The sequence below is a fragment of the Ochotona curzoniae genome, unplaced genomic scaffold (assembly GCF_017591425.1).
Source record: "Ochotona curzoniae isolate NIBS_2020 unplaced genomic scaffold, NIBS_Ocur_1.0 contig_2599, whole genome shotgun sequence".
NCBI lineage: Eukaryota > Metazoa > Chordata > Mammalia > Lagomorpha > Ochotonidae > Ochotona > Ochotona curzoniae.
In genome coordinates, this window is record NW_024465520.1 from 15,333,741 (window position 1) to 15,354,223 (window position 20,483).

Here is a 20,483-nt window from a genome sequence, read left to right on the forward strand (position 1 = left end):
TTAACGCACTGCTCTGCCATGGCTCCACTGGCAATTTGTACTCTACAGGTGGATTGGGCATGGTGGGGGGTGGGGGGTGGGGAAGGGGAGGTGAGAGAGAGCAAGGAAGATGTTTTTAAAATGCATTGTATTTGAAAATCTTTAATCTTAGGAATAAATGATGCTTAGATAGAAAATTCCAAAGCTAGTTCTGAGATGTGAGTTTATTTTGTGTGACCACCTTGCCCAAGAGAACTAACTCTGAGCCACTGTTCTAATGCAGCGTGACTACACACCTACCACATCCATGCTGGAAACCTGTGCTGCACTGTTTATTGCTGATGATTGAATGGGCTGACCTCCTGATTTTGTACATGGGATCGGAATAGGATACAGAGAATGTTACAGTGAAAGAATATATGCAAGCTGGGTAGTATAAAAAAAGGATTTTTTTGTACAAATATAGTAATTCCAACCTTTTGTGCAGGTCGCAAGCAGGATATGTGAGTCATGATGTTATGACTTCAATCCAACCTGAAGGGATTCCAAGAAACTGATCACACTATTGGATTAGATAACAAGGTGTCTAGAACTACATGAGAGACTCAGAAAAGGAGTCATCATTTCTTTTTCCAGATGTACCTTCATCTTCCCCTGACTTGTTGCCAGATCTAAATTTAGAAAGGGAAACATTTTACTGTATTTGAAAGTTTTGTATAGGAATACATACTTTGTTATACAACTTTATTTTCCAATAATTTCAGACATTTCTCTCCTCCTTTTATAATCTTCCCTTAATGTCTAAAATTGCCGTAACATCTCTTAGCAGCATTCCTGCTCCACTTGCAGAGAAATGGAATGGCTGTTAGAATTTCACAGTGGGGGCCAGATTAATTACATTTGGATTAAATAATTGATATCAAGATTCTACAGCTGCACACTGTGGGAATAAACAAATTCAATGTTCCCTAAAGTGTATTCCCCAAGACATAAATATCAGATACTTTTCAAAGGACAAGATTCTAAATGAATTTGGAAAAACACTAAAGTTAGCACATGTAGACACATTAAAGGTTATGGGTTAAGTATCCTGTAAGAGACAGGGAAACATATCACACAGTTTCAGTTTAGCTCAGTATTTTCCATAATAATGTGACCAAAGAAATTTTACATCTAGTGATATTCCATGGAACTCGAGTTCCACAGAACCCACTTTGGGCAAGTCTGGATGTTGATGTGTTTCCTTATTCACCATGTAGTACCGGTACAGTTTACAATTTAGAGGCAGTAATCCTTTCATGGACTAGGCTAACATTAATGAAATCAGTATTAAGAAGCATGATTTCAGATGCCCATTAGCAACCTCACGTTGATCACAGCAGGCCAATACTCATACCTGAAACTCTGAACACTGTCTCCTGACCCCGTGTCACTACCAGGGAAGAGCTTGCAGAGGGAGGTGTTTCTCAGACTTGCTGAGCTTGCAGGTGCCTTTTTGCACTTAGCTTTCCACTTGGAATCAAGATAGGCATTTTTTACATTTCATCACTACATAGTAAAAAAAAAAAATACACAAAATAATAGAACAGGAAAAAATGTATGTTTGGTTTTAACTCATTTTTTAAATTTTTAATGAGATTTTTAAATTTTTTGTCTAATAATGGAAATGTAACCTATTAACATGTATTTACTTTTTAAGTTTATTCTCTCCAGATTTAATAGTTAAAATCAATCAGAGCTCATGTGTTCTAAAATTTTTGCGCTATGACATCTCACTTTTCTTAATTTTTGTAAATAGTTGACAGCCAAGTTACTTCTTTTCTCAAATGGAAGTCTTATGGTTCCAGAAGAGTCACCCTTGGCCTGAGAAATGTGTTTGGGAAATTATGAGAGCTTGCCTCCAAAAAAATGGTTGAAATCAACCCAGTCAAAGCATGGTATACATTGAATTTATTGTTTTTAAAGCCACTGATATGAAATCACATTAAATTATTTAGCAAAATAACTCCCTTTGGACATTAACCAAAGTAGTAACTAAGTAAGTAAATCATTAATGAACAAGACTCCTTAAGCTAGATAGTTCTTTGCAGAGGGCAAGATGGCGTCCTTCCCATGAAGGAATGTTGTATGTCCTAATATGTACTTTTTTTTTTTTTGCTACGTCTTAGTAATGTTATAATGCTTTTTCTATTATTTGTTCTTATCACTGTTAAACTGCAAACTGTTAAGCCAAGGGTTGACTGTGATCATTTTTATGTGTTTAGTAATAACATCATCATATATACAATTACTTTAATAAATCCAAGTTAAGGACTTTGAGAAGAAGTACTTAGTAACTGTTCATTTTAGCAAAGCATAGGCAATTTTACTATCTGAAGTTCCATTAAATTAGCAGAAAGTGTACATTATATTTACAGATGTCCCATTTATTCCCTAAGGCTCATAATCCGGCAATACTTAACCACAAGAGTTCATCTCATATTTGCCAAATCCAAATTAATCTCCTAATCCTCCAGGGATGCGCAGCCCTAGCTTGGAGCACAAGCAGATGGCTGCCAAGGAAGTTCCCTGGAGGCAGAGAGGGGCTGGAGGAGAGGGGAAGGCAGGGAAGTAACCTGGGCTGTTCATCACCTCTTCAGGAAAGAGAGCATCAATAAGATGTGCTCCTGTCAGCTCTTGTCATGAGACAATTCAGAAGCTCCACGTGATGCCATGCACTGTCTCAAGCTATTTCCACTTCAAACAATTCATAATTTAAAATGTATGCATGCAGAAGCAAAGCTAAAAGTGAGAGTTAAGGAACTGGGAATGGAGAGAAATATTTTGGAACCTGATATTAAACATATTAAAAAGTAGGAGGCTATCAGAAATTTAATTATCAGGACTCTAAAACTGAGACCAGATTTTATTCAAAGGCTATTTCATCTTTGAATAAAGGTGTATATGGATCAGTAGAAGACGGTTGTTATCACTCTTCGTTATACTGGCTAATGCTTCGCCAGTGTGTCACTGTAAACAGCATGTTTTGCATTTTCTAAGAATGTAAATTTTTAACGGTATTTAATTGATTTGAAAGGCAGTGAGACACAGATAGAGATTCTATCCTCTGGTTCACTCCCCACGTGCCTGGGACATGGGAACAATCCAGGTCTCCCACGTTGGTGGAAGGGGTACAGCCACGTGGGCCATGTGAACTGCAACTCGCACCCACATGGGACGTGGGCGACCCAAAGATGGAACTGCTACAGGAGACACCACCCCCAGAAAGCAATTAAAGCTGCCTTTGATGGTACAGGCAGAATCAAATTTAAGAACAACTGTTTGGAGCACTTTTTCATTAAAAAACTGTAAAGTTAATTTTCAGTGCAAAGAATATAAAATAAATGCTTTTAACAAATACAAAAGGTAAAAAACTGAAAAAAAAACGGGATACAGAAGGTAAAATCAAAGGAGAATATTATAAGGGGAGTATTTTAATTTAAGAAAACCAGGCATTAATTTTAGTACACCATGATTTCATGTCTTCTATGGAAGTAAGGAAACAAGACTGAAATGAGAGAATGAATATTCACAGTTGGTCAATTACAGTCCCTGTTTCTTTCTCACTGGAGATGCACAGGTGTGGCTTTATTTACTGCTGTTCTAAACACTTTTATTGTCTTAGTTTTGCTATTATCACTTTTTCTGGACATCTTACCATGAATCTTTACAATTTTTTCTATTTTCAAAGATTAAATATCTCTTTTTGGATTTTTAAAAGATAGTTGAACCAGTAAATGGAGAATTTCTCTTTGCTTTTCAAATAACTTTCACTTTTTTCACAATCTTAAGAAATTAAAATATAAAGTTAGAGATAACAAGTTTTAACATACTGATAATTTTCTAAAGCTCAACATGAAGACTAGTGAACACTCAAATTTTCTAAGGATTTATTTATTTTTCTGAAATACAAATGACACAGAATGTGCACTTCCATCCACTGACTCACTCATCCAATGGACTTAGCAGTCAGAGCGAGACAAGTCTAAAACCAGATCTCCATTCAGGTCTCCCACATGGGTGGCAGGAATCAAACTACAGCCATCTAATTTAATGTGTACTTTAATGCTCTTGCTTCTTAGAAAGTGTTCCAATTCATTTAACTCATGTTACTAATATAATTTTCAAAAATTATTGAAATGAGGTATTAGGCATCTCTAACCCAAGAGAATGATGTTAAATTTTAAAATGTCACTATCTTTATGTATGTAAGGACAAATGGTGACTGGTGTAGTAATGCAAAGATACAAATATATAAATCCCACTATGTGTAGGAAAGCTAGGACTTTGAGACATTAAGAAGGAACACTCCTCTGATTTAGCCTCAGGAGTACAGCTAGTGTATATGTTTGTCATCTTGATTAGCTTTTTACCCCAGGCATAGATCCAGAAAACAGAAAAAACAGAATAGTAAAGAAAACCTGGGCATTTTTTCTTCTATTCTACAAAGTAATTCATCTTAGTTAATTTGCCTGAAAGGCATATTGACACCGAATCACTAATCTCTAAACATCGATTTGTGTATCCTTTAATCATCAAAGCAAATGAGTGTGATGTATAGAACTACATAATTTCATGTCTCAGAGTTGAAATCTAGTTGAAAATGAAATTTCCCCAACATCCTAATGGGAACCCAGAAGAAAAAAATTAAATGGAGCAAGCATCTGTTACCGTGGTGAAGATGCTCACGTTGTGTATCACAAGTAACTGAATTGACACCTGGTCCCAGCCCTTGACTCCAGCTTCCTGTTAACCATGACTCAGGGATGCAGTGGTACTGAGTCAGATGACTGAGTTCCTGCCACCCATGGGAGGGAAGTGGACCGAAGTCCCCCATGTTGGAGACCCAGACAGCGGTCCTCGATTCTGGCTTTAGCCCAAGTCAATCCTGGCAGCAGTAGCCATCTGGGGAATGAAGCAGCAGATGAAAGAGGACTCAGGCACCCATGCTTTCTCCCTCTCTCATTCTGACTCTCTCCCCAGGTTGGTTAAAAAAAACAACAACAACAACAAAAAAGGAAGCATCATTGTATCTTCAACAAATTAATCTACCTTATGAAGAGATGGCATTAAAAATGTCACTACTGACTTGGGACAAAAAGGTGTACGCCCCAACTGCTTGCAGTGACTAGGACCATGCGTCAGGAGCTGGAACACAGTCCAACTTTCCCTGTGGGTGATAAGAGCCCAGTTATCTGAACCATCAGAACTGCCCCCACAGAATCCTCACTAACAGGAAGCCTGAAGAGAAAGCCCATGCTAGGAACTGCTCCCTGGCACCCCAGGCTGGTACACGGGTATAACCTGTCCCTGCCTTTACTCTTTATTAATTTTTCTTCCAGAGGATTCAACATATACCAGTGACTGTATAAACGAAAAGATCCAGGAGTGAGCTCTCAGCTGCTATTTGTGGCTACCTTCTTGGGGGCCGACAGTCTTGTGTGGGGCCTCACAGATGTATGGTTCAGTGTTGGCTGAACAATGTAAAAATATCCTTTGTGGTTTTTTCCAGTAGGCTTAGATGTATAAGGACATGTCAGAAGTAGATTTTTTTCCTAAACATAATAGAGGAGATAGGGGACATCTTGCAAATTACTACTGATAGTCACTCCTAGTTTCCTAAGAGAATTGGGGAGGCTGGACGGTAGGACTGCTGACCCCACCAGAGGGACAGCGCAACTATATATGGTAAATGCCTGCTAATCCAACTTTCTGATAACCTGCTTTTGCATTTGGTTAACCCAAAGGGTATTGTCCCCCTTAGTTCCATGACTGTCTGTGCCCTCTGTCTTTCCTTAGGCATGAACACATTTTAAATTATGGACTAGAAATATCTTGAGACAATGCATGATATCTTTTGACTTCTGAATTGCCTCACAACAAAAGCTGATACAAGAATATGTGAACAGGATGAGCAAAGCCCCCAGCCAAGCAGCAGGCTGGAGTAGCAGGAGTCAGCCTGGGCAAGGCCCAGGTGAATGAGGAGGAAAGAGGATGGCCGTCCGTCGCCTACTGTTAGCTTTGTTCCCAAGAGACCGTAGATTTTAACAAGCTCATTACCCCCCCAAAGAAGACCCAGAATCGGAAGTATTTATCATCAGTGTTCCTGAGACTACAAGTTAATGGTAATCCATTACATAGGATGTTAGCAATTTTAGGGCACAATTATTTCTGGCCTTCAAATCTGAAGAGATTAAGTGCTGGATATTTGTATCCATGGTCTCTTTATACATTCCACAATCTAGAGATGGAATTTCAATTTTGTATGTTGAACAAGAGTAGTAGCTTCTATTTTCTGTATGAGTAAAGAGAAATTAAAAATCTAAATAGCAGACTTTAAATTGCAAACTCAGAAGCCCTCCATTTCTTTCCAAACTCTTCGCCTGCCTGCTGATTTTACTTAAGTATCTTTTTCTGTGGATGACAATAGCTTCTTTATGTCAGTAACATCAGCTAGTACCACATTCATGAGAATCATGTTAGAATAGTTCCTGCAGACACATAATAGTAAATGATAAGAGATTAAGAATATCTCATTGTGATCAGAATTGGGACTTCTATTGTTTTGAATTCCTTATCAGAAGGAATTCAAATTAAGACAGGTATATTTCTGACTTAGTGAGGTTAAAATATTAGGTAGAACCTACTTAGTAAAGAAGGAAAGGAAGAAAGATGGGATGAGGAGAGAAGAGGAAGAAAAAAAAAACTACCTTTTTGTGAATGGTGGATCTCAAAAGTTCTGATCTCTGAACTCTGGTGGATGTTGAAATAGCTGGTAAGCTTTATGTACAGCCATTTCAGCCAGGAAGTTTCTCCATGAGCATTTTCTTGCTACTTTAAAAATTACAGCAAGTTGTGTATTAAAAAGATTCCAGGATCTATAACTTATTAGCAACGGTTCTTTGAGGAATCTTCACCTCATATTAAATACTGTTCAAAATCACTGTTCAATCGGGCTTTCTCATTGGGTAGTCCTTGAAACCTATAGTAAGTTTTAAAATGGTAAAACTTTATTATCTTGGTTTTCTTTGGAGATTTATATTATATCTGCTAGTCTATAATTATTTCTAAAAGACATTTAACACAAAACGCAATGTCAGTTAGGTAAACAGCATTACCTGTTGTTGAGCTCAGAGTATGTGGTAATGTACAGAGATGCAACGTGTACCATTTGGGTACCTTTGACATGTGTTGGGGTAGAGTTAGCCTTGTAGAGACTGATGTGTTCATGTAATCTCTGATTCTGTGTTACTGTATTCAAAATGAACAGCTAAAAATTCACCCTGGATGACATGATTTAAGCAAAAACAAACACATTAAAGTTGTACTTTACACATGGAGCTGCTGCTATTTTTTCTCTGTTCAAACATTGATTCATACTTTCCCCATGTTGGCGAGTTGGTAACAGTTGAGTTTCTATGTAGAAACCAGAAGAGCAATTTGTGAGTGGGGGCCAAGATCAAACCATAACAAAAAAGTAGGAGATACTGAAATTTTGGGTGCTTTCATTGGAGATATGAATAAGCCTGGCTCTGGTTAAAGGCAAGAAATTTTGGGTCCGATGCCATAGTCTAGTGGCTAAACCCTCACATGCACATGCTGGGATCCCATATGGGAGCCCATTCGTGTCCCACTTATTCTACTTCCCATTTAGCTCCCTGCTTGTTTCCTGGGAAAGCAATGGAGGATGGCCCAAAGTGTTGGGACCCTGCACCCACATGGGAGACAGAGAAGCTGCTCCTGGCTCCTGGCTTTGGACTGGCTCAGTACTGGCTGTGGCAGCCACTTTGGAAGTGAACCAGTGGATGGAATATCTTTCTCTCTGTCTCTTCTTCTCTTTGCCTTTCCAGTAAAAAATAAACCTTTTTTTAAAAAATAAATTTTATAAATGTGTGCAATTAGCATGTTTATTGTTAACACAACTCCTACTTTATAGAAATACACTGGCCAAGTTCATAAAGTATAATCAGAATTCAGTATTAAAGAGATTAGCTATGCATACATGTAGACTCCAGGAGCATGACCCACCTTGAGAAAAGTGTTCAGAATAAAATATCATCTACAAAGATTTTCACAAGCTGTAGGAATAAACCCTGCAGAATTTGGAGACATTCTGATATTCTGAAAGTGACCTGCTTAGATGTAAGCAGGGCCTGGGATCTTGATCATGCAAAAAAGTGACTTCACCAGATGACTGAATTTGAAATTGGGTATAACAAAACAGAAAAAAACACATTAGTTGGAAGAGTAGAAACTATATCTTACAAATTCCGATCTTCTCTTTCTTTGTAGAAAATTTCCAGCATAGAAAACGTAGAGTAATTAAAATTTTTAGGCTGAGTATTTGTCATATGGGTTAGGATAACAATATGAAAGGTTTTGTTTTTGTTTTTTTAGAATTGTTTGTTTATTTGAAAGAGTTATAGAGGCAGAGAAAGAGAGCTGGTGGGGGGGATCTATCTTGTGTATCACCCCCCTCATAGCTGCAACAGCTAGAGCCAGGTAAGGTTGAAGCTGGCAGCTGAGATGCCATCTGGGTCTCTATGTTAGCCATTCTCCACTGATTGCTCATGCACATTAGCAAGGAGCTAGACTGAAAGTAGAGCAACAGGAACTCAAACCAGTGTTCATATGGGATGTCAGTGTTGTGAGCAGCAGCTTAACCTACTCTGCCACACTACTGGCCCCAAGAAAATGGACTTCACCAACACCAGCCACAAAACCAGACACACAGGAATCAAGGGCTACATACGCTCCCTTCACTTCCAAGGAGGGGTGATGGGCTGAATGGCTCAACAAAAATGCACGGAATCAGGAATCAAGCAGGCCTCAGATTTCAGAGTTTCGGATTCCATAATTGCTTAGACTTTACCAGTTGAGCATTCCTAACCCAAGGTTTCTTCTTTTCTTTCTCTGTAACTCTGGCTTTTTAAACAAACAAATAAACACTTAAAAAATGTCTCTATATAGGTCCCTCATGAGTTGAGAGCTGAGGGCTTTCCTGCATGGTTCAAGGTGAAACCACCCACGGCTTCACAGTGATTGCTGTAGTGCTAAAAGCAGAACTGAAATACTCGAGTTTGCACATGGCTAAGAAACAGCAAGTCTGGCACAAGCAGAATGAAGCAACTTTACCAACATACTCCTTGGTAAGCTAGACATTCGGGTGGGAGGATTAGCTCCGCTCCAGCCACTTGGAGCTATGTGGGGAGTGAATCGGCAGAAGGAAGATCTTTCTCACTGTCTCCTCTCTGTGAATCTTTCAAATACAAGTAAGACTTTAAAAATAAATTAAATTTTTAAAAAACAGACATCCAGCTGAGACACTCGCAATGGCTGTTTCTAGGAAGTCAGGTCGCTGTCTGGATTCAAGCTTACTTTTGAACGAGCCTAAAGCCTGGGGCTGACCAGATTCACGGAACTGGGAGTTGAGATCCAACAATTTAGAGGGGTCTGAGATACAGCTTGCTGGGTTTCACTGAGTGACCCCAACAAACCATGACCTTGCTCCTCCAGCCCCCCTCTACCTTCAAAATACCCTGAGATCAAGACGATCAACGAGTAACTGAGCCGCTACCTAGAAGAATCATCAGAACTGTTCAGAGAAAGACAACAGAATCGAAACAAATTGTCTATTTGCAACGTACCCCTCCCATTTTCCAGGGAAAATTACCAGACATGGACAGAAATGGGAAAATGTGATCAAATCATAAAAAAAAAAAAAATACCAATCAACAGCAATCAAGGCTGACATGCTTTGCAGTATCTGCCATAAATACACTCAGAAAGTTAAAGGGAACTGTGGCCTTAATGGGAAAATGGAGAGGGAACCCTGGCCAGGAAATGGAACATTTAAAAGGAAAATCTGAAACGTAAAAGCTTCTCTGGCCTTCGGGCCGCACTCCTTCTCCTCGGGGAGCCCACACAGCTGCCACAGATCCTGCCATTACAGACTCATCTCTATCTGAACATAAAAAGCTCTTTGCTATGTCTCTTCTGACTAGGGAGAAACCTTCCTAGAACACACAAGTAGACGACCTTGTGATCCCAGCGACTGCACTCAGCTACACTGAGGAAACCTGGCAGAAGGCAGCGGCTGCCCGCACAGCAGATCCCTGGTGGTCCATGGAAGGCGTGGCTGGAGGGCAGACAGGTGACTCAGCGGCAAACACAGCACCCAACTGTCCCAGGCTGGCTTCTCCCCCTGCCATTATTTTGACTCTGCTTTGATTTGTTAAAGTTGTCATAGTAATTGACCCTCAGTGTTGAGAATGATGCACTAAGCAGTACTTTAACAGCAGAAAACAGTCCTCAAGAGACAATTCCGGTTCACCTTTCAGAACTCAAGCATTCTATCACCCGCTGTTTTCCAGGCACACTAGCAGGAAGAGGATCAGGAGCAGCTACAACTCGAACCCGCACTCCGATATGGCATGTGGGCATCCCAAACTGCAGCCTAACAAGCCACAATGCAACATCTGCCAGGGAAACGAACTCAAGTTCTGCAGTTCAAATAAGTGTGTTAGGGGCTTTTGGGAGGGAAACAGTGGATGGCATCATCCACAAGAAGTATAGGAAGAGATGGCACAGTGTGGAGAAGCAGGAGCTGGACTCAGGGGCAGCAGTCTTTGTCTCCACCAGGGGACAGCAGGGCCTGGCAACTAGGTTAGTATACGGGGATGCTGGCTATCCTGCGTGGGCACTGTGGGAGAGAGGAGGGCCAAGGATGTGTATCTGGACACACAGGTCAGATCGTAACACACACACACACTCACACACCCTCACGTGTTTTATTTTAAACATGTTTAGGCTCATGGCAATCACACAAAAACATCAGCCTATGCCCGCTACTTTGAAAGATCTGCTCTCATACGAAGCACATGTCAGATAATCAGGGAGCTGACAGTGGGAGGAAGCCTACTGAGAGTGAGCCAGCTCACACAAAATCCAGAGGAGCTGATCTAATAAAAGGATCAAGTCTTAGTGGATGAGATGATGTGCAATCCTGAATATGGCAGACTTGCCATAATACTCCTCTCCAAAAGTTAGCCTCCTCTTTTATTTTTTTTTTTTTATTGGAAAGCCAGATATACAGAGAGAAGGAGAGACAGAAAGGAAGATCTTCCGTCCAATGGTTCACTCCCCTACTGACCCCAACGGCTGGAGCTGAGCCAAGCCGAAACCAGGAACTCTTCCAGGTCTCCCATGTGGGTGCAGGGTCCGTCCCAAGGCTTTGGGCCGTCCTCAATTGCTTTCCCGGGCCACAGGCAGGGAGCTGGAAAGGAAGCAGGGCTACCAGGATTAGAACTGGTGCCCACATGGGTTCCTGGTATGTGCAAGGCAAGGACTTTAGCTGCTAGGCTACTGCACCGGGTCCAATGATAGACACGTTCAAGGCGAGGACTTTAACCACTACGCTATTGTGCTGGGTCCAGTTAGCCCCTTTTGACTCCTCTTCCTCTATATTTTGCAGCAACTTTCCACCAAGCCCCAAATAAAAGGACTTGACTTCTAACTCATGCCCATAAATACATTTTTTATCAGTTCAGTTCTGGTTGTTCTGCACCAGGGGCTGAGGGGGGATTGACTGGAACATGATACCAAGACCATTTAGGGTTTAGTCTAGAAAGGTTAAGGAGGGTGAAGAGCAGATTTCTCAGGAAAGCAATAAAATCCCAAAGTACCAGCCTCAAGTGAAAAAAGGAAACTCTGACCCACTTGAGTCCAGTGTGGTGGGGCATGCTGCCTGTGACCTCAACACCCCAGGAGTGTCACCGTGTCCAGGAGCCTCTTCCGGGTCTCCCACGTGGGTGCAGGGTCCAAGGCTTTGGGCTGTCCTCAACTGCTTTTCCAAGCCACAAGCAGGGAGCTGGATGGGAAGCAGGGCTGCTGGGATTAGAGCTGGTGCCCATATGGGTTCCTGGTATGTGCAAGGCAAGGACTTTAGCTGCTAGGCTACTGCACCGGGTCCAATGATAGACTCTTAATTTATAATTACCAAAAGTTTTAGAGATCTTTTAGCCACAAATCACTAGTTCACAAAAAAAAAAATCTGAAATTTTGTAATCATTCACTTTTTTTATCTTTTTATTATTTAAAATTGTTTTTAATTCTTTGAGATGCAGAAAGGCAGAGAGCAAGAGAAAAAGCTCACATGCAGTGGTTTACTTCTCACAGGCCCACAACAGACAGGGCTAGCTGGGCCAAAGCCATGGGCAAGAAATGCAACCCAAGTCTCCCATGAGAGTGGCAGTTCAGCGACCTGAGCCATCACTACCTCCTGGGGTCTGCACTAGCAGGAAGCTACAAGCAGGAGCAGCACTGGGCGATGAAACCAGGCAACCTGATCGAGGAGACACGCGGGGTGCCTTAATCACTATAATAAACACCTACCACTGTGTGTTATTAAAGTGAAGGAAGCTACTGTTATCTTAAAAACTTTCAAAGTCCTTTGAGCTACCATCCCTAACATCAATGCAATCTGTACAACCACCGTAATCTGTCTTAAGGGAAGTGACGCCTGGGGCTGGTGTGCTGCTGCAACTGGGAAGGGAAGTTCCTGGCTTCAGACTGGCCCACTCCTGGCTGCGACTCCAACTGGAGGGTGTGAACCAGTAGATAAAAGATCCTTTTTTTTTTAATGCCTTTCCCCTTTCTCTGTAACTCTGCCTTTCCTTTTTCTTTTTAAATATTTATTTATTTTTACTGGAAAGTCAGAAATACAGAGAGAAGGAGAGACAGAAAGATCTTCTCGTCCACTGGCTCACTACGTAGGTGGCCGCAACAGCCGGAGCTGAACTGACCAAAGCCAGGAGCCAGGAGCCAGGAGCTTCTTCAGGGTCTCCACACAGCAGCAGAGTCCCAAGGCTTTGGGCTGTCCTCAACTGCTTTCCCAGGCCACAAGCAGGGAACTGGATAGGAAGTGGAGCTGCTGGGACATGAACCAGTACCTGTGTGGGATCCTGGCTCACACAAGTCAGGGACTTGAGTCACCAAGCTACCACACTGGGCCCTAACTCAGCCTGTTCTTTGAAAAACAAGTGCATCTTTAAATTTTTTTTTAAAAAGTGAAAGAAAAGAAAGTAAATCTTGGGTGAGGCATGATGGCTCAATGGCTGAATCTTCACCTTGCACGTGTCAGGAACACAGATGCCGGTTTGTGTTCTGGTTGCTCCTCTTCCTATCCCGCTGCCCTGCTTATGCCAGAAAACAGCCCAAAGCCTTGGCACTCTGCACCCACGTCAGAGATCTAGAGGAAGCTCCCAGCCTCAGATCAGCTCAGCTCTGGCTGTTGATGCTATCTAAGGAGTGAACCTGTGGATGGAAGATCTTCTCCCTGTCTCTTTTTCTCTATGTAAATGTAATCTGCTTTCCAATAAAAATAAATAAATCTTTAAAAAAGTGAAAGGAGCAAAGAAATTCCTACATTGCTAAAAATCAGCAAGGAAACAGATCCACTCCACATAGAGCTACCTCTCTTTACTGTGACTGGTTTGGGTGTGATTCTAGGAAAACAGAAACAGCCTTGTTATACAGAATCATGTATTTCAAGTAATCTCAATTTCAGTTGAGTTTCTCCTACAGAATTATGAAAATCTGATTATTTCAACACCTAGTTTCAATATTTGATCTTTGCCATTGTGTAATTAAAAAGGAGAAGAAGAACGCTTCTGATCCCAAAACAACTGTATTAGGAAACTACATAATCCCTGGATTATGAGAGAAGTATGTCCTCCACTTTCACTAGCCAGTAGCTAATCCAACAAGATAACTACCACTTGTACAAGACACTTGCTTCCAGGAAAGCACGTGAGATTGGAGTCCAAGCTGACCTTTACACACCGCAGGGACTTCACTTCGGTCAGAAAGTAACAACAACATTTTTTCCTCTTTATTCAAAAACTGATTATTAACAAGAAAACACACGTAACAGAATAACAGCACAAACTGAATATCACTCTCCTCCTTGCAGTTCCACCGCTGGGATAAGACACTCGTTTTAGAATACTCTGAATCAGCAGATTCTCACCCTTCCTTTCCATCCAGAGTTGTTTCCAAAAGGGAACACACTGCCCGGCAGTCTACATTATTCCTAATTTTCACGTATAAAAATGAGACAGATGAAGTGATATACAAAAACATTAGGAACTATATATTTTTTTAAACACAGTAACACAGATTTTCTTATTTTAATCATTCTCTCTATATTACCACAGTAAAATACATAACAAATTCCAAGAGATTACTTTTATGCAATAATAACCTTATGACTTCACATTAATTGGTATACTGATAATAAATTGACCATTAAAGTAAGTGGAACAAAGTTCAGTGGTAAAAAGTGATTCATTTCTATTTATGCAGTATGGAAAGTCACCATAGCATTTAAACACATAAAACATTCAGAGTAATAAATAATCATTCATAACTGAAATATAGCACTATCTAGAAGTACCTTCTGAATGACCAAAACATAAAATTGTACTCAGTATAACATCAGGGAAATTTCTCACAGAGAACCATAGATTTTTGTAAAGTGGAAATCCATTAAGTGTCTGGATTGCTCAATATAAAGAACTCTATGCTGTTTGTTATAAACAACTAATGTTTGGAATTCAGCAAAATCCTTTTAAGAAAATCTAATCTAGAGAATGGAGTTTAAATTATTTGGTCCTAGTCAAAAAAATCAAAGTAAATTCCTTGGTGAGATTTTTAATTGCTCTGAATATTATCTTTAAAGAGCCCGACTTCATTTATGTCACAATGAATCCGGCATAAGCTCCCACTGCCAGTCTGGGTTTGCCGTGCGTTTGGTTCAGTGACTTTCCTGTGAGTTTCCCACAGTGCCAGCTTCAGCATTTCCCAGTTTCCTGTCCTGTACTAGGCTGCTGTGACACTGTCAGGCTAGTAATGGCATGTCGTGTTTCTGAGCATAACCTGCCAAAAAGTGATAATTTCCTTAGAAGAAAAGCCATGGGCTGCAATCACACGTCTGAGCTGACAGACATCCAAGTGGATTCGATACAAAAAGAAAAGGTTTACATCCTCCGGAAAATGAATGTCCACCTTTAACAAATTCAAACAGATCCCAACATACACATCTTCAAACTTGATGGGTTTTACATGACCCATCATGTCATAGATTCTTGGTACCAAATCTCTGGACATTATATAGCCCAAGCCACTGCAGTAGGGTGGAAACACTTTAAAAGGATACTCTTGGTATGAAATATGAGTCTTTTGGTAAAATCCTCTATAGGAATAGTTCTCAATTAAAGGATAACCTGTAAAAAATTCCTCTGGGTTGTTTAAGCTTAGAAGATACTTCACTAAATTGCCAGTATTGATGAAAACATCAGTATCTGTCTTCATGACGTACTTGGCATTGGGGCAAAACTCAGTGACCCATCTGAATGCCATAATGGTTTTCAAGGTCAGGTTATTGTAAGTGTCTAAAAAATCTTGTCTTATTATGTCACCATAAAGAAGGTGTTCATCCTCTAAGGACAATGCTAACGTTTTGTCTTCCCTTTCAGCCTGGTGACCCAATAAGAAAAATGTAAGAACCTCATAGCCCCACCAGGACTTTTTTTCACCCCAAGTAACTCTAATGGCCTGCCTGGCTTTCACATCTGAGGGATGAGAAGTCACCAGGATGACCAGAAATGGGTTTTGATGAGAGCAGTTTGAATGCTCTCGGAGAGTGAAGCGGAAGTTTTGTCTGTAAATCGGCTCATACTCATAGAAATACATCAAGTTTACACGTTCGATCACATTGTAGTGGGGCAGGCTGAGGTACCACATCACCAGGAAACTCAAGAGTGACAGCAGCAGCAGGCTCCATTGGAGAGATCTCAGTGACATCCTACTCGGAAGGGTGGTCAGGAGAGCCAGGGCCATCCACAGCAGCTCGGGAACGCACGCACGTAGACTCTGCAGGACCGACACGATATCAAGTCCATGCTCTAGCAACTCAAACACATTTTTTCAAATAACACCTCATTTATCTACGTGAGGACAAAGAACAACAACAACAACAAAAAGCTCCAAAGCAAAACCAGACTATCAAAACTATATTTTAGCATCTCACATCAACACTAAGGTTGAAACATGTCTTAGATCAGGAAAAACAATTCTTGTTCTAAACAATTTCCTACAAGACAAGATTTTGTCCTAATGCCAGAATGAAGAGATATGTAATTGTAAGCTACAATATAAATCTACCACAAAAACATACAAAAGCATGTGTTTTATTTACCATGTGAAAAGCATGTAAGGGAAACTGGGCTAGCGTAATGCTGCAGCAGGACAGGCCATGGCCCGTGACTCAGGTGTCCCATATGAGCCCCAGTTTGAGTCTCAGCTGCTCCACTTCCAACCCAACAGCTCCCTGTTCATGTGCTTGGTAAGGCAGTAGGAGATGGACAAGGAGATCTGCATAGAACTCCCAGCTCATGGCTTCATCCTGCCCCTGGCCAGGTTATAGTGGCCATTTGGGGAGTAAACTTGTGGATGGATGATATTTCTTTTTCTGTAATTCTGTCTTTCAAATAAACAAATAAATAAATCTTAAAAAAAAAAAAAAAGAAGAAAAAGAGTGAGCATTGTGGCACAATGGGCAAAGCTGCCACCAATAACACTGGCATTTCACATAGCAGGAACGAACCTGCTCCCCGCTAATGGCTTAAGAAAACAGCAAAGGACAGCCCAAGAACTTTGGCCCTTAAGTGTCCCATAAGGGGGATCCAGAGGCAGTTCCTTGCTTCAGCCTAGTTCTTCCCTGGCCGTTGTGGCCACCTGGTAAGTGAACCAACAGATGAAAGTAATCTCTCTATTTGTGTAATTATGACTTTCAAATAAGCGTGCTTACTTCGGCGGCACATAGACTTTCAAATAAGCAAAGAAATCTTCTTTCTTCAAAAAAAAAGGGATTTAATAAAAAAAAAGGCATTACTAATAACAGGTTCAGACAACCCAGGAGTCTTTTTAGCTCTATGATACAGATTCTAGAAAATCTGGAGTAAAAAAATCTCTGTAACTATAATTACTCACAGTGGCTGGTGACATTGGGCAAGATGAAAGAGAGTGAGTCCTCTGGAGACAAACAGCACAACCATCTCTTGAGACCATGAAATGGCTTTTACTTGCCCCAAACATCCCAAGCTCCAATTTTGCCCCACCGACTTAATCAAAGCTCAGTATGTAGAGCAAGCACTTAAAATTCTCTAACGCTGAGCTTTGTTCCTATTCCAGTCTATTTGGTAAACACATGTCAACCCCCCATCACAGACACAGTCTCCTGGGACACTTGCTTTTGCATTAAACCTCCGGCCGAGACAAGGCATTGGAGCTGTGCAACACAGAGCACTCAGAGCACGACAGGGAAGTGTTGGCTGCACTCCAGGGTCCAAGGTGGAGACTTACAATTCAGAAGTCCGGAGCTTCCCTGGCACAATGAGCACTGCACTCAATATAGATATTCAGGCATTAGTGATGCCTGGGCATCTTCTACAAGCACAGGGCTACTAAGAAAGAAGAGGAAAGGACCAAAACCAAACCCCAAGGCACTGTGTAAATGTGGCAAAGGGACATCAGAATCCAATTGCTGGCTTCTGGCTTCAGCACGGCCAACTCCATCTGCTGTAAGCATTTGCAGGGAACCACTACAGAAGGTTTCTCCTCTGACCAACTGCTTGCACACATGTAACTTTAATGCAAAAGCATTTGTTTGAAAGGCAAAGTTACACAGAGAGTTAGAAAGATCTTCCATTGCTGGTTTTACTCCCCAAATGGCCATAATGGCTCGGGCTGGGTCAGTCCAAAGCTAGGAGCTTCTTCCAGTTTCTCATGTAGATGCAGGGGCCCAAGAATCTGGGGCCTCCTCTGCTGCCTTCCCAGGACATTAGTGTGGAACTGGATCCACAGGGGAGCCACTGGGATTTGAACTGGTGCCCACATGGGATGCCAGTGCCACAGGTGGAGGCTAAGTCTGCTTTGCTACAGTGCCAGCCTTGATTTCTATATTTTAAATCACACAACACAATGTGACGTTTTAGCAAATACTCTGCACTCCAGTTCCATATGTATATATGTTTTGCTTCTCCACTTATATTCTATGCCTTTATTGGCAAATACAATTTACTGTTAGACAGAAGGAGGGCACAAAAACAGTGATATTGACACTGCACTTTGACAGGGTTTTTTTAAATTACCTGCTGCCTTCCAGGATGAGCTGAGCTAACAGGAAAGTGGGCCATACGTGATCACAGGTATGGGTGTACCAAGCAACAACTTGGCCACTGAGCCACACATATGACCTTCTAAATTGATTTTTATTTTCAAAAGGGATAATCTTAAGTCCTGATGATTCCTTACTACTTGAGGAAAGGCACATTTCAAATATATATTTATCTATTTCTTACCCTCTTGATTTATTTCTTCTGAAAGACTTTCGATTTCACCAACTGAACATTCAGCAGTAATAATGCTTTGAATGTCTGTAAGACATATAAGAAACACACATAGAAAATAGTAAGACATAGAAAACATAATATTTGCTCAATTATAGTGTGAAAATAATATTCCAAAGAGGAAGGGAAAAAGACTCTTCATTCCTGATTCATTTCTGAACTAAGGATATACATTACAATAAATATTAAATATTTATGCCTTGTCTGCAAAGGACATTGATATTCAAAATCAGTATGGGCAAAAACTCAAAACACGCATCTTATGTTCTTTATTCTTCTGATATCTTAGGTCATTCAACCACCATTCCATATTTCTTGATAAAGAACTCATGGGCACTCAAGAATTGCAGTACGGGGAGCAAGACGGCGGTACAGGGTGAGACAGGTTTAAACGCACAGAGAATCGCCAGAGTGCAGCAGAGAGGGCAGATTCCAGGAGATGGGAGAGAACAGGCTGATGGCAGCGGGGCACTTGGAGGCTCATGGACACAGGAAGCGGTGCAGATCACGGAGCAGTGTTGCAGTGATCAGATAAGCCACCAGGGGGCAGCATGAGGTGACCATGGCTTCATCAGCAGCCAAAGCTCCACCAGTGGCCAGGAGGGAAGGGGAAGGTCACCAGGAGCTCAAGAGTGAACCCAGACAAGAACTGCCCATGCTGCTGATTTATTGGATCTGACCTCAAGTAAGAGACAGAGTGGCAGACCTCAACTAGGCAGTGCAGGAATAGGGTGGGTCTGATGGCCCAGACCCCCACCACTGCCACACTGGACACTATTCTGTATACTGTGGCAAAGGCTATGGGACTGGAGGGACAACAGTGAGCCATGCATGCACTGAGCCGAAAGCATAATTACTTACAGCTCAGCACATTGCACTGGTCCCATGGAGAAAACAGTGCCGTCTTGGTATCCTACAGGTTTCACTCAAATAGGTTAGGCGGCCCCCAGACCTAGCAGCCAGCAGTTCCAGAACCCCACCAATGCCATGCCGGGCACCATTTTGTATACTGGGGCAAAGGCTGTGGGACTGGAGGAACAACAGAGAGCTGCGCATATAATAAGCCGGGAGCAAAATCACAGCTCAGCACAAAAGTGCACTAGTGCCACAGAGAAAACAGTAATGACTTAATAGCAAAACAGGCTTTTCAATCAAAACAGGTTCAGGTGGTTCTCAGATCTAATGGACTGGTGTCTCGCTGTTTCTGGAAACTGCTCAAACTAGGAGTGGGAGAAAGCCTGTAGAGGCAATGGTGTGGCCACAGCACAGGATCACGGGGGGTGGGGGGGAGAGTGGTGAGCCAGGAGCTAGGGCTATGGAGGCCATGGTAGAAGCCCAGCACAAAAGGCCAGGACTGAGACAAACTGGAGGGAGTGGTACAAGAGACAGAGGCACAATGAATACTAATGATGCTTCCCTCGCAAAACAGCAAAAGCCTCTGCCAACCTGAGTTAACTGAGGGAATACATGTATACACACCAAATACCAGGTCACCTAACTATGTGAAACAAATATTAATGGATTTAACGGGAGAAATATACTCCAATACAATAATACTGTGGGACCTTAACACTCCATTAACATCAACAGACAGATCAACAGGACAGAAACTCAGCAAGGAAACAACAGAACTCACCCAGTCACTAGGGCAAATGGACTTAACTGATATCCACTAAATCTTTCAGCTCACAGACAGATAATAAGACTTTTTTTTTCATTATTATATGGAACTTTCTTCAACACTGACCATATTAGGGACCATAATACAAGTATCAGCAAATTAAAAAAAAACAAAATTATATCATGCATCATCTCAGACTATCACAGAGTAAAGCTGGAGACCAACATCTCATATTAAAACAACATCTGGAAAACTGAGATAACTGCAAAGTTTCAACTGATTTCCACTTCAGGAAAGCATGAATTTCAGATAGAACATAATTTTTGCAATGTGTCATTCACGATACCAACCATGCAATAAAAAAGTAATATATG

The 20,483-nt window shown here is 41.4% G+C and overlaps 1 protein-coding gene across 1 annotated transcript; it reads right to left on the reverse strand.

Annotated features, from left to right (window-relative positions):
* Positions 1 to 14,763: 14,763 nt before the first annotated feature.
* Positions 14,764 to 18,508, reverse strand: B3GALNT1 (beta-1,3-N-acetylgalactosaminyltransferase 1 (globoside blood group)). Its single transcript, XM_040974891.1, has 2 exons — positions 18,441 to 18,508; positions 14,764 to 15,951 (listed from the first exon to the last, which is right to left on the reverse strand). Exon 2 carries the CDS (start codon positions 15,916 to 15,918, stop codon positions 14,923 to 14,925), a length of 996 nt encoding a protein of 331 aa, XP_040830825.1. The 5' UTR covers positions 15,919 to 15,951; positions 18,441 to 18,508; the 3' UTR covers positions 14,764 to 14,922.
* Between the last annotated feature and the right edge of the window lie 1,975 nt (positions 18,509 to 20,483).

Excerpts from the sequence above, each read along its gene's own strand:
- B3GALNT1 (XM_040974891.1), bottom strand. The coding sequence starts at position 15,918 with ATGGCCCTGGCTCTCCTGACCACCCTTCCGAGTAGGATGTCACTGAGA.